At 39.5% G+C, this 15,093-nt stretch overlaps 1 protein-coding gene across 1 annotated transcript in view; it reads left to right on the top strand.

Moving 5' to 3' along the window:
- LOC137277188 (adenosine deaminase-like) overlaps positions 1–15,093 on the top strand; it is a 67,257-nt gene that overhangs the window by 10,237 nt on the left and 41,927 nt on the right. Inside the window, exons 2-3 of the mRNA XM_067808863.1 lie at positions 7,769–7,953; positions 12,589–12,845. Of these exons, the coding sequence (XP_067664964.1) occupies positions 7,769–7,953; positions 12,589–12,845 (442 nt within the window). The remainder of the gene's footprint in view (positions 1–7,768; positions 7,954–12,588; positions 12,846–15,093) is intronic.

The raw sequence follows: 15,093 nt of genomic DNA, 5'->3' as shown, positions 1-15,093 counted from the left end.
GAGAACGGGTTTAAATTTTCTCAATCTAAAACCAACTGCATTCACTTCTGCAGAAAATACAAACCTCATAAAGACCCTGACTTATTTTTAAATGGTGTACCCATCAAAGTTGTCAAGGAAGCTAAGTTCCTTGGTCTCATCTTTGACTCACACCTAACTTTTCTGCCACATATAAAATACCTAAAAACCAAATGCCTGAAGGCGCTCGATTTGTTGAAAGTCGTTTCAAATACAAAGTGGGGAGGAGACCAAACAACCCTCCTACATTTATACAGGTCACTCATCAGATCTAAACTGGATTACGGCTCCATTGTCTATGGTGGAGCCTGTAAAAGTAACCTCAAAATACTTGATTCTATCCATCACCAAGGTCTAAGACTTTGTCTTGGATCATTCCGAACTTCTCCTGTTGACAGTCTATACGTTGAAGCAGACGAACCTTCTCTTGGCCACCGTCGTATTAAATTATCTTTACAGTATCTCACTAAACTGTATTCAAATAAGTCCAATCCTGCATATAACTGTGTCTTCAATCCCCCGTATGGGGATTTGTACAATAAGATGTCTTCTCTTGTTCCGCCTCTTGGACTGAGAGTTAAACCTTTTCTTTCTGCTGCTGGCATTGAGCTGGATAATATAGCTCCTTCTCGCTTGTTTTCTTCTCCCCCTTGGCAACTGGTTAGACCACAAGTTGACCTTACATTAAGTAAATATAAAAACTCAGAAACTAATGACTTGCAATACAAACAGGAATATAATCAATTAAAAAGTAAGTATAGTACATATAAATCCTTATTTACAGATGGGTCCAAGGATGGTGGCGCAGTTGCTTGTGCTACTGTCATTGGATCCAGAACAATATCTTCTAGATTACCAAATAGCAGTTCCATTTTTACAGCAGAAGCACATGCCATATTAACAGCCTTAAACTATATTAAAAAACACTCTAAATATAAACAATATATCATTTATTCAGACTCTCTTTCATGCCTCCAGGCTATTAAAAATGTATCTTCTCAGCATCCACTTTTAGCTGACATTGTTGAATTGTATAATGAACTTGCTACTGGCCAATATGACATCGTCTTCTGTTGGTTACCCAGCCATGTTGGAATCTCTGGTAACACAATGGCCGATCGTGCTGCCAAGGTAGCACTCAACAAATCTGTGACACCACTTCTCATACCCTATTCTGATTATAAGGCTGTCATAAGATCATATATCCGTGATCTAATGCAAAAGAAGTGGGACACCCAAGTAGGTATCAATAAATTACATGGAATAAAGCCCTATATCGGTTATACCCACTTGGGTTGTCAGTCCAGATTTGAAGAGGTTGTTATACGACGATGTCGCATTGGCCATACGCGATATACTCACGAACACTTGTTAAAAGGTGAGGATCCTCCGTTTTGTATCCCTTGTGATGAGAGAATCACTGTTAAGCATATCCTGCTTGATTGTGTTGATTTTGCCATCACAAGGAATAAATATTTCAATGAGAAAACTGTAAAGGATCTTTTTTATAACGTTAATCATCATTTAATACTTGAATTTTTAAAGGAAATAGAATTGCTACATAAATTCTGAATATGTTTTGTACATAGATAATATATCTTTTATGCATGGTATTGTAAATTAGCAACTGCGATCGTTAGTGGCTGTGCCCTCGAGGGAGGTTGAAGTAGCGTAAAATTATTGTCCTCCCAAGAGGGTACGTAAGTCCCAAAAACTTTCAAAGTCGATTTTGCTCAACCATACTTTTTAGTCGTAGTGTGTTTGTTGTTTTAAATTCTGGCTAAATCGTCCTATCATCGCCAGTGTCTGAAGCGCTGGTGTAAATCCAGCCAGGGTCCATGCAGGTAGCAAAGGTACTGTAAGTCCCCATGGACCCTGGCATGGTGATCTACCTTCAGCTGCTGGTGATGTGTATAGCCCGTGTTTTATCTTGTCTTGTCCAAATAGTTCTATCAGTTTTACCGTTCCACACTAGTTTTATCCGTAGCTGTGATATTCTAGTTCTTTTACTGTCCTTTGAAGACAGTTTTTTTATATAGTATGCACATTTCCCATTTCAATTTCCAATCTGTTCTCGTCACGATATGGCTGAAATATTGCCGATGTGACGTTAAATATTAACTCACTCACTCACTCACTCATCATAACGCCATCATTTGGACATCAGTATACCAACACTACCATCATATGTCATGATAATACCATCACGAGTCATCATAACGCCATCATTTGGACATCGTTATACCAACACTACCATCATATGTCATGATAATACCACCACGAGTCATCATAACGCCATCATTTGGACATCAGTACACCAACAATACCATCATATGTCATGATAATACCATCACGAGTCATCATAACGCCATCATTTGGACATCAGTATACCAACAATACCATCATATGTCATGATAATACCATCACGAGTCATCATAACGCCATCATTTGGACATCATTATACCAACAATACCATCATATGTCATGATAATACCATCACGAGTCATCATAACGCCATCAATTGGACATCATTATACCAACAATACCATCATATGTCATGATAATACCATCACGAGTCATCATAACGCCATCATTTGGACATCAGTATACCAACAATACCATCATATGTCATGATAATACCAGCACGAGTCATCATAACGCCATCATTTGGACATCATTATACCAACAATACCATCATATGTCATGATAATACCAGCACGAGTCATCATAACGCCATCATTTGGACATCAGTATAGCAACACTACCATCATATGTCATGATAATACCATCACGAGTCATCATAACGCCATCATTTGGACATCAGTATACCAACAATACCATCATATGTCATGATAATACCAGCACGAGTCATCATAACGCCATCATTTGGACATCAGTATACCAACACTACCATCATATGTCATGATAATACCATCACGAGTCATCATAACGCCATCATTTGGACATCAGTATACCAACAATACCATCATATGTCATGATAATACCATCACGAGTCATCATAACGCCATCATTTGGACATCAGTATACCAACAATACCATCATATGTCATGATAATACCATCACGAGTCATCATAACGCCATCATTTGGACATCAGTATACCAACACTACCATCATATGTCATGATAATACCATCACGAGTCATCATAACGCCATCATTTGGACATCAGTATACCAGCACTACCAAAATATGTCATGATAATACCATCACGAGTCATCATAACGCCATCATTTGGACATCAGTATACCAACAATACCATCATATGTCATGATAATACCATCACGAGTCATCATAACGCCATCATTTGGACATCAGTATACCAACACTACCATCATATGTCATGATAATACCATCACGAGTCATCATAACGCCATCATTTGGACATCATTATACCAACACTACCATCATATGTCATGATAATACCATCACGAGTCATCATAACGCCATCATTTGGACATCATTATACCAACACTACCATCATATGTCATGATAATACCATCACGAGTCATCATAACGCCATCATTTGGACATCAGTATAGCAACACTACCATCATATGTCATGATAATACCATCACGAGTCATCATAACGCCATCATTTGGACATCAATATACCAACAATACCATCATATGTCATGATAATACCATCACGAGTCATCATAACGCCATCAATTGGACATCATTATACCAACAATACCATCATATGTCATGATAATACCATCACGAGTCATCATAACGCCATCATTTGGACATCAGTATACCAACACTACCATCATATGTCATGATAATACCATCACGAGTCATCATAACGCCATCATTTGGACATCAGTATACCAGCACTACCAAAATATGTCATGATAATACCATCACGAGTCATCATAACGCCATCATTTGGACATCAGTATACCAACAATACCATCATATGTCATGATAATACCATCACGAGTCATCATAACGCCATCATTTGGACATCAGTATACCAACACTACCATCATATGTCATGATAATACCATCACGAGTCATCATAACGCCATCATTTGGACATCATTATACCAACACTACCATCATATGTCATGATAATACCATCACGAGTCATCATAACGCCATCATTTGGACATCAGTATAGCAACACTACCATCATATGTCATGATAATACCATCACGAGTCATCATAACGCCATCATTTGGACATCAGTATACCAACACTACCATCATATGTCATGATAATACCAGCACGAGTCATCATAACGCCATCATTTGGACATCAGTATACCAACAATACCATCATATGTCATGATAATACCATCACGAGTCATCATAACGCCATCATTTGGACATCATTATACCAACAATACCATCATATGTCATGATAATACCATCACGAGTCATCATAACGCCATCATTTGGACATCATTATACCAACAATACCATCATATGTCATGATAATACCATCACGAGTCATCATAACGCCATCATTTGGACATCAGTATACCAACACTACCATCATATGTCATGATAATACCAGCACGAGTCATCATAACGCCATCATTTGGACATCATTATACCAACACTACCATCATATGTCATGATAATACCATCACGAGTCATCATAACGCCATCATTTGGACATCAGTATACCAACAATACCATCATATGTCATGATAATACCATCACGAGTCATCATAACGCCATCATTTGGACATCATTATACCAACACTACCATCATATGTCATGATAATACCAGCACGAGTCATCATAACGCCATCATTTGGACATCAGTATACCAACAATACCATCATATGTCATGATAATACCATCACGAGTCATCATAACGCCATCATTTGGACATCATTATACCAACAATACCATCATATGTCATGATAATACCATCACGAGTCATCATAACGCCATCATTTGGACATCAGTATACCAACAATACCATCATATGTCATGATAATACCATCACGAGTCATCATAACGCCATCATTTGGACATCAGTATACCAACACTACCATCATATGTCATGATAATACCATCACGAGTCATCATAACGCCATCATTTGGACATCATTATACCAACACTACCATCATATGTCATGATAATACCAGCACGAGTCATCATAACGCCATCATTTGGACATCAGTATACCAACAATACCATCATATGTCATGATAATACCAGCACTAGTCATCATAACGCCATCATTTGGACATCAGTATACCAACAATACCATCATATGTCATGATAATACCATCACGAGTCATCATAACGCCATCATTTGGACATCATTATACCAACAATACCATCATATGTCATGATAATACCATCACGAGTCATCATAACGCCATCATTTGGACATCAGTATACCAACAATACCATCATATGTCATGATAATACCATCACGAGTCATCATAACGCCATCATTTGGACATCAGTATACCAACAATACCATCATATGTCATCATAATACCAGCACGAGTCATCATAACGCCATCATTTGGACATCAGTATACCAACACTACCATCATATGTCATGATAATACCATCACGAGTCATCATAACGCCATCATTTGGACATCAGTATACCAACACTACCATCATTTGTCATGATAATACCATCACGAGTCATCATAACGCCATCATTTGGACATCAGTATACCAACAATACCATCATATGTCATGATAATACCATCACGAGTCATCATAACGCCATCATTTGGACATCAGTATACCAACACTACCATCATATGTCATGATAATACCATCACGAGTCATCATAACGCCATCATTTGGACATCAGTATACCAACAATACCATCATATGTCATGATAATACCATCACGAGTCATCATAACGCCATCATTTGGACATCAGTATACCAACAATACCATCATATGTCATGATAATACCATCACGAGTCATCATAACGCCATCATTTGGACATCAGTATACCAACAATACCATCATATGTCATGATAATACCATCACGAGTCATCATAACGCCATCATTTGGACATCAGTATACCAACACTACCATCATATGTCATGATAATACCAGCACGAGTCATCATAACGCCATCATTTGGACATCAGTATACCAACAATACCATCATATGTCATGATAATACCATCACGAGTCATCATAACGCCATCATTTGGACATCAGTATACCAACACTACCATCATATGTCATGATAATACCATCACGAGTCATCATAACGCCATCATTTGGACATCAGTATACCAACAATACCATCATATGTCATGATAATACCATCACGAGTCATCATAACGCCATCATTTGGACATCAGTATACCAACACTACCATCATATGTCATGATAATACCAGCACGAGTCATCATAACGCCATCATTTGGACATCAGTATACCAACAATACCATCATATGTCATGATAATACCATCACGAGTCATCATAACGCCATCATTTGGACATCAGTATACCAACAATACCATGCCATCATATGTCATGATAATACCATCACGAGTCATCATAACGCCATCATTTGGACATCAGTATACCAACACTACCATCATATGTCATCGCATATCATAAGGTCCCGGGGTAGAATAAGCCTTCAGCAACCCATGCTTGCCATAAAAGGCGACTAACGGTGTCGGGTGGTCAGACTCGCTGAATTTGTTGACACATATCATCGGTTCCCAATTGCGCAGATCGATGCTCATGTTGTTGATCACTGGATTGTCTGGTCCAGACTCGATTATTTACAGACCGCCGCCACATAGCTGTAATATTACTGAGTGCGGCGTAAAACTAAACTCACTCACTAATTGTCTACATCTCTATGTCATCATTATGTCAATATTTCGTCAACATTACGTAATCGTTATGTCGTCATATGTAATCAGTATGTCGATGATTTATGGTTTATATATTCCGTGATGCCCATGAATATTCCTGTCGAGTAATCAGTAATGCGTATAAGGCAATTAAGCGCCATGTCCTATCTATCCCGCTCCAGTCTGGGTTTTTAATCAGCCGTTTGAGAGGTGTTGTCACTATCTTGGTGTACAGTACAGGCAAACTGCACTCATCATTGTAGTCGACCCTTGGTGTATAGTACAGGTACATTGTACTCATCAGTTGTAGTCGACCATGGTGTATAGTACAGGTACATTGTACTCATCAGTTGTAGTCGACCATAGTGTATAGTACAGGTACATTGTACTCATCAGTTGTAGTCGACCATGGTGTATAGTACAGGTACATTGTACTCATCAGTTGTAGTCGACCATAGTGTATAGTACAGGCACATTGTACTCATCAGTTGTAGTCGACCACGGTGTATAGTACAGGTACACTGTATCCATCAGTTGTAGTCGACCATAGTGTATAGTGCAGGTTCACTGTACCCATCAGTTGTAGTCGACCATGGTGTATAGTACTGGTACACTGTACCCATCAGTTGTAGATGACAATGGGTGTACAGTACAGGTACATTGTACTCATATCAGCTGTAGAATACGAGCTGAGGAAACACAGATGTTATGTATAATTGACGGTCTTCCTTTGAGCGCAACCGGCTGTTTTCTGCCAGTATAATGTTATAGTTTTAGAGCGATCGATGTATCCAACTGAGGTAAATACACATTAGCTATATGTGATCATTACATAAGTAGACAAACAGAAGTTGTGACGAGGCATGCTACAACATGTGTGGGGTCAGATGCAGTTTTATCACTTGATGCTTTAGGTGGAGCTCCATGTGCACATGGATGGTGCTGCGAGGCACCAGACCATCCTGGACGTCGCTGCCACCCGGGGACTGATCCCGCACTGCAAAACCATCCAGGATCTGAAACAGGAGATCGTTGTGTCCAAACCCAGCACCTTGGATCGACTCTTGCATAGCTTTGCAACCTTCGTTCCAGTATTTGCGTAAGATCACCCCTAGTCACACATGGGTAACGTTCTGGTGGTGAACAAGTCACGTATGGGGTCGTCCTGCTTGCATGTAGATTTGTGTTGCAGGCCTACTTATGTTGTACTTGGTGCTTTTAACTTCCGTCGCTCAAATACACGTGCCCAAATACAAAGACACACTTAGACAAATACACGGACACACTTAGGCAAATACACGGACACACTAAGACAAATACAAGGATACACTAAGACAAATACACGGTTACACTAAGACAAATACACGGACACACTAAGACAAATACAAGGATACACTTAGACAAATACACGGACACACTTAGACAAATACACGGACACACTTAGACAAATACAAGGATACACTTAGACAAATACAATGATACACTTAGACAAATACACGGACACACTAAGACAAATACACGGACACACTTAGACAAATACAAGGATACACTTAGACAAATACACAGACACACTTAGACAAATACAAGGATACACTTAGACAAATACACAGACACACTAAGACAAATACACGGACACACTTAGACAAACACAAGGATACACTTAGACAAATACACAGACACACTTAGACAAATACAAGGATACACTTAGACAAATACACGGACACACTAAGACAAATACACGGACACACTTAGACAAATACAAGGATACACTTAGACAAATACAAGGATACACTTAGACAAATACACGGACACTAAGACAAATGCACGGACACACTTAGACAAATACAAGGATACACTTAGACAAATACACAGACACACTAAGACAAATACACGGACACACTTAGACAAATACAAGGATACACTTAGACAAATACAAGGATACACTTAGACAAATACACAGACACACTTAGACAAATACAAGGATACACTTAGACAAATACATGGACACACTAAGACAAATACACGGACACACTTAGACAAATACACAGACACACTTAGACAAATACAAGGATACACTTAGACAAATACACGGACACACTTAGACAAATACACGGACACACTTAGACAAATACAAGGATACACTTAGACAAATACACAGACACACTTAGACAAATACAAGGATACACTTAGACAAATACACAGACACACTAAGACAAATACACAGACACACTTAGACAAACACAAGGATACACTTAGACAAATACACAGACACACTTAGACAAATACAAGGATACACTTAGACAAATACACGGAGACACTAAGACAAATACACGGACACACTTAGACAAATACAAGGATACACTTAGACAAATACACAGACACACTTAGACAAATACACGGACACACTAAGACAAATACACGGACACACTTAGACAAATACAAGGATACACTTAGACAAATACACAGACACACTTAGACAAATACACGGACACACTAAGACAAATACACGGACACACTTAGACAAATACAAGGATACACTTAGACAAATACACAGACACACTTAGACAAATACAAGGATACACTTAGACAAATACACAGACACACTAAGACAAATACACGGACACACTTAGACAAACACAAGGATACACTTAGACAAATACACAGACACACTTAGACAAATACAAGGATACACTTAGACAAATACACAGACACACTTAGACAAATACAAGGATACACTTAGACAAATACACGGACACACTAAGACAAATACACGGACACACTTAGACAAATACAAGGATACACTTAGACAAATACACAGACACACTAAGACAAATACACGGACACACTTAGACAAATACAAGGATACACTTAGACAAATACAAGGATACACTTAGACAAATACACAGACACACTTAGACAAATACATGGACACACTAAGACAAATACAAGGATACACTTAGACAAATACACAGACACACTTAGACAAATACAAGGATACACTTAGACAAATACACGGACACACTTAGACAAATACACGGACACACTTAGACAAATACAAGGATACACTTAGACAAATACACAGACACACTTAGACAAATACAAGGATACACTTAGACAAATACACAGACACACTAAGACAAATACACGGACACACTTAGACAAACACAAGGATACACTTAGACAAATACACAGACACACTTAGACAAATACAAGGATACACTTAGACAAATACACGGAGACACTAAGACAAATACACGGACACACTTAGACAAATACAAGGATACACTTAGACAAATACACAGACACACTTAGACAAATACACGGACACACTAAGACAAATACACGGACACACTTAGACAAATACAAGGATACACTTAGACAAATACACAGACACACTTAGACAAATACACGGACACACTAAGACAAATACACGGACACACTTAGACAAATACAAGGATACACTTAGACAAATACACAGACACACTTAGACAAATACAAGGATACACTTAGACAAATACACAGACACACTAAGACAAATACACGGACACACTTAGACAAACACAAGGATACACTTAGACAAATACACAGACACACTTAGACAAATACAAGGATACACTTAGACAAATACACAGACACACTTAGACAAATACAAGGATACACTTAGACAAATACACGGAGACACTAAGACAAATACACGGACACACTTAGACAAATACAAGGATACACTTAGACAAATACACAGACACACTTAGACAAATACAAGGATACACTTAGACAAATACACAGACACACTAAGACAAATACACGGACACACTTAGACAAACACAAGGATACACTTAGACAAATACACAGACACACTTAGACAAATACAAGGATACACTTAGACAAATACACGGAGACACTAAGACAAATACACGGACACACTTAGACAAATACAAGGATACACTTAGACAAATACACAGACACACTTAGACAAATACACGGACACACTAAGACAAATACACGGACACACTTAGACAAATACAAGGATACACTTAGACAAATACACAGACACACTTAGACAAATACACGGACACACTAAGACAAATACACAGACACACTTAGACAAATACAAGGATACACTTAGACAAATACACAGACACACTTAGACAAACACAAGGATACACTTAGACAAATACACAGACACACTAAGACAAATACACGGACACACTTAGACAAACACAAGGATACACTTAGACAAATACACAGACACACTTAGACAAATACAAGGATACACTTAGACAAATACACAGACACACTTAGACAAATACAAGGATACACTTAGACAAATACACGGACACACTAAGACAAATACACGGACACACTTAGTCAAATACACGGATACACTTAGACAAATACACAGACACACTTAGACAAATACAAGGATACACTTAGACAAATACACGGAGACACTAAGACAAATACACGGACACACTTAGACAAATACAAGGATACACTTAGACAAATACACAGACACACTTAGACAAACACAAGGATACACTTAGACAAATACACAGACACACTAAGACAAATACACGGACACACTTAGACAAATACAGGGATACACTTAGACAAATACACAGACACACTAAGACAAATACAAGGATACACTTAGACAAATACAAGGACAAACTTAGACCAATACACGGAAACACTTAGACAAATAACGGACACACTAAGACAAATACAAGGACACAAAAGAACGACCCCTCCATCCATTTTCAGTTGGAGGAAAAGAAAATTGACGGAGGCCTTTTTGATTAACTGCTCCAAATCTGATATAAGCAGGGTGTTAGGGTTAGGGTTAGTTAGGGTTAGGGTTAACCCTGAATCTGATATAAGCAGGGTGTTTCCTACCGATTGCGTGCTGCATATAATAATATGCTATCAATGTATATTTTTCTTGTGTTTTCCCTATCATAAGTGGTTTCAAAACAATCATATCACGTATGTCCAACCCACCTTGTTGCATAAATTACTAGTATATCTACATACATTGCATAAACCTACAACTCTGTATATCAAAACATGTCGCATCATTCCCTTGATCTCTGTACATCTCAGTCTGCTACACTTTACCACTGGCTTATGTCTCTCCTGAGTGTTACAGTGGTAATCGGGATGCAGTGTACCAACAGGCTTATGTCTCTCCTGAGTGTTACTGTGGTAATTGGGATGCAGTGTACCAACTGGCTTATGTCTCTCTTGTGTATTACAGTAGTAATCGGGATGCAGTGTACCCAATGGCTTATGTCTCTCTTGTGTGTTGTAGTGGTAATCGAGACGCAGTCCACCCATTGGCTTATGTCTCTCCTGAGTGTTACAGTGGTAATTAGGATGCAGTGTACCAACTGGCTTATGTCTCTCTTGTGTATTACAGTGGTAATCGGGATGCAGTGTACCTAATGGCTTATGTCTCTCTTGTGGGTTGTAGTGGTAATCGAGACGCAGTCCACCCATTGGCTTATGTCTCTCCTGAGTGTTACAGTGGTAACTGGGATGCAGTGGCTTATGTCTCTCTTGTGTATTACAGTAGTAATCAGGATGCAGTGTACCCAATGGCTTATGTCTCTCTTGTGTATTACAGTGGTAATTGGGATGCAGTGTACCCAATGGCTTATGTCTCTCTTGTGTGTTGTAGTGGTACTCGAGACGCAGTGCACACATTGGCTTATGTCTCTCTTGTGTATTACAGTGGTAATCGGGATGCAGTGTACCGGCTAGCCTACGAGTTTTGTGAGGATTGTGCCCTGCAAGGCATCACGTATGCCGAGGCTAGGTTCTCGCCCCATCTGCTTGCCAACACATTTGAGAAGCCAGTGTACGCGCCCGAGCCCGGCAACTTCTCACCGCGCGACGTTGTGACGACCGTCAGTGAAGCGCTCAAGCAAGGAGCCCTGGACTTCAACATCAAGGTGAAGGAAATCCTCTGCTGTATACGAAACTTTCCAGGTGAGATATGAGTGTCGCTTTCAACAGAATTTTGATTTCTTCATTGGAAGTCAGTCTGAAGTGGATGGCAAACAGCAGATGATGCTTGCCATGGACTTCAACCACAAACCTAGACACAGTTTCAGGTGCATTCTGTAGGATTGAAAAACATAATCACCCGTTCCTGACACCAGCGGATCCATATTTACATCAATGGACATCAATGACCAGTCGCATCAATGACCAGTCGCATTGTTCTTCAGTCATAATAAACAACAGGTTATCATCGACAAGGCAGACGGGTGATACACTATTGTTGAATATTATGTTACATCAATCTTTCGGTCAGGACAGCATACTTGCTGTGATCAACAGTGATCACGATAGGTACGGGGATGCAATGCTTGAGGTGATCACCAGTGATGAAGGGGTGTATAGTGATGTACTACCTAGGTACACTTATCAGAGGGGTACACAAAGTACGCAGTCTAGACTACCAGTTCTCCGACTTCCATTTCTTGGAAGGGGAGCACAGTGATGCACTGCTCAGAGTAATCAACCGCGATGAAGGGGCGAGCAATGATCCACTGCCTAGTGTGATCAAGGGTGATGAATTTGAGCACAGCGATGCACTATCTAGTGTGATCAAGGATGATGAATTTAAGCACAGTGATGCCCTGTCTAGTGTGATCAACAATGATGAAGGAGGTACATTGATCGACAGTGATCAATATTGAAGTGGACTGATCAATATCAGAATGTCAAATCCGTTTCCTTTGCGTTGAGGTCCTCTTTGGTGGATCATTCATTAATATCAATAAATTTATTGGCTTTATCAAACAGTAAAAGATCATGTCTGTTGGCAGGAATTTGTCTGAGACTGTATCTGAGCCTATTCCAGAGAAGGCTGAAAGCGTCACTTTTCATGACCCCCTGGACATGTTCAGGGTCATACCATGGATGGACCTCGGGGTGCAAGCCACAGACATGGCGGAGACGGCAGTAAAAGGTGCGGCTCATATCATTATGTCGTTTAAGATATGCTGTTTGTGCGATAGGAGGGCATCCACTGACAAGGTGCTGGACAGCCACTGTAAATTCATCACTCATTCAACATTTCATATTAAGATTTTGTTTAAGAATCACATTTACGCGACTGCAAGTGGGAAGTGACTAGCCTTGGCAAGCAAAGGGTGGCCCTCAAAAGGTAGCATTTGACATTTGAGACCAGCCAACTTCATCCAGGCGAAGGAGTCGGTTGGATTGCTGTTCTGTTCCGCACACTGCATGTGCACACGATGCAATGGCTTCTCAGAAATCGTCTCCACAAAGGACCGACTCACAGATAACTACACCTGGTTTACTCCCATTGCTGTACAGTCCAGAAGTACAACAAAATCAACCTCAAATTTCAGATTGTTATCCATCAACCTTGACAAGCTTAAAATAGCTGTGGAATTCCTTGGTTTCATCATGAGTCTTGATTTGCATTAGCAGAGGATCATTCGATAAATAAATATGTGCAAAAGTACACAATAAATTTATATCATGAAGAGGCTCCACGTTAATCAAACCCCGACCTCCAGAATTGATTGGCATATATAAACGATTAAGAGAGGAACGAGGGTGGTGTGCTCTGTTAACGGACATGATCCTTCTGGTCAGGCGGTCAAGACACTGGATATCTTGTTTTGGTCAATCAACTACTCCAAATGAATAGGAGAGGACTGGCACAGCAAAACTATTGCTGGATTTGACCTTGTTTCGAGCTGGGGCATTCTGGAGCGCAATCTTCCACAAGATGCTCAACAAGTCCTCCCCTTTTAACGTAACTGATCCACCATTAGTTATCATACCATGTTTCAAATGATGAGTATTACATTTGTCGAGTCCAAAAGTCATGCCAATATCATCAGAAAAAGATTCGACAAGGAGAATCTGGTCTTTAATATTCGTATCTCCTTTGGCAAGGATCTCAATGTCATCCATGTAAAGAAAATTAGCAAGAGGTGTAAGGGATCTGTGCTGAGAAGTCCTTGATGGTAAACCTCCTCTTTATTGAGCATAAAACTCAAAGGATTTAAATACAGACAAAAATTTCAGAAGTCTGTAACTGCCCTTGCAAGTACGTCTCAACTTGGGTCTACCAGAAACTCATTCAAGGCTTGAGTAAGTCATGTAGTATCTCAAGGAGATCAATACACTGAAACGACTTCAAATCCACTCGTTAGGGACAAAGTCGTATGGGGTTTTTTTTGTATAGTCAATC

This window comes from Haliotis asinina, chromosome 3 (genome assembly GCF_037392515.1).
Source record: "Haliotis asinina isolate JCU_RB_2024 chromosome 3, JCU_Hal_asi_v2, whole genome shotgun sequence".
Classification (NCBI taxonomy): domain Eukaryota; kingdom Metazoa; phylum Mollusca; class Gastropoda; order Lepetellida; family Haliotidae; genus Haliotis; species Haliotis asinina.
The sequence above is the reverse complement of the archived record's forward strand: the minus strand, read 5'-3'. Positions and strand labels throughout refer to the sequence as shown.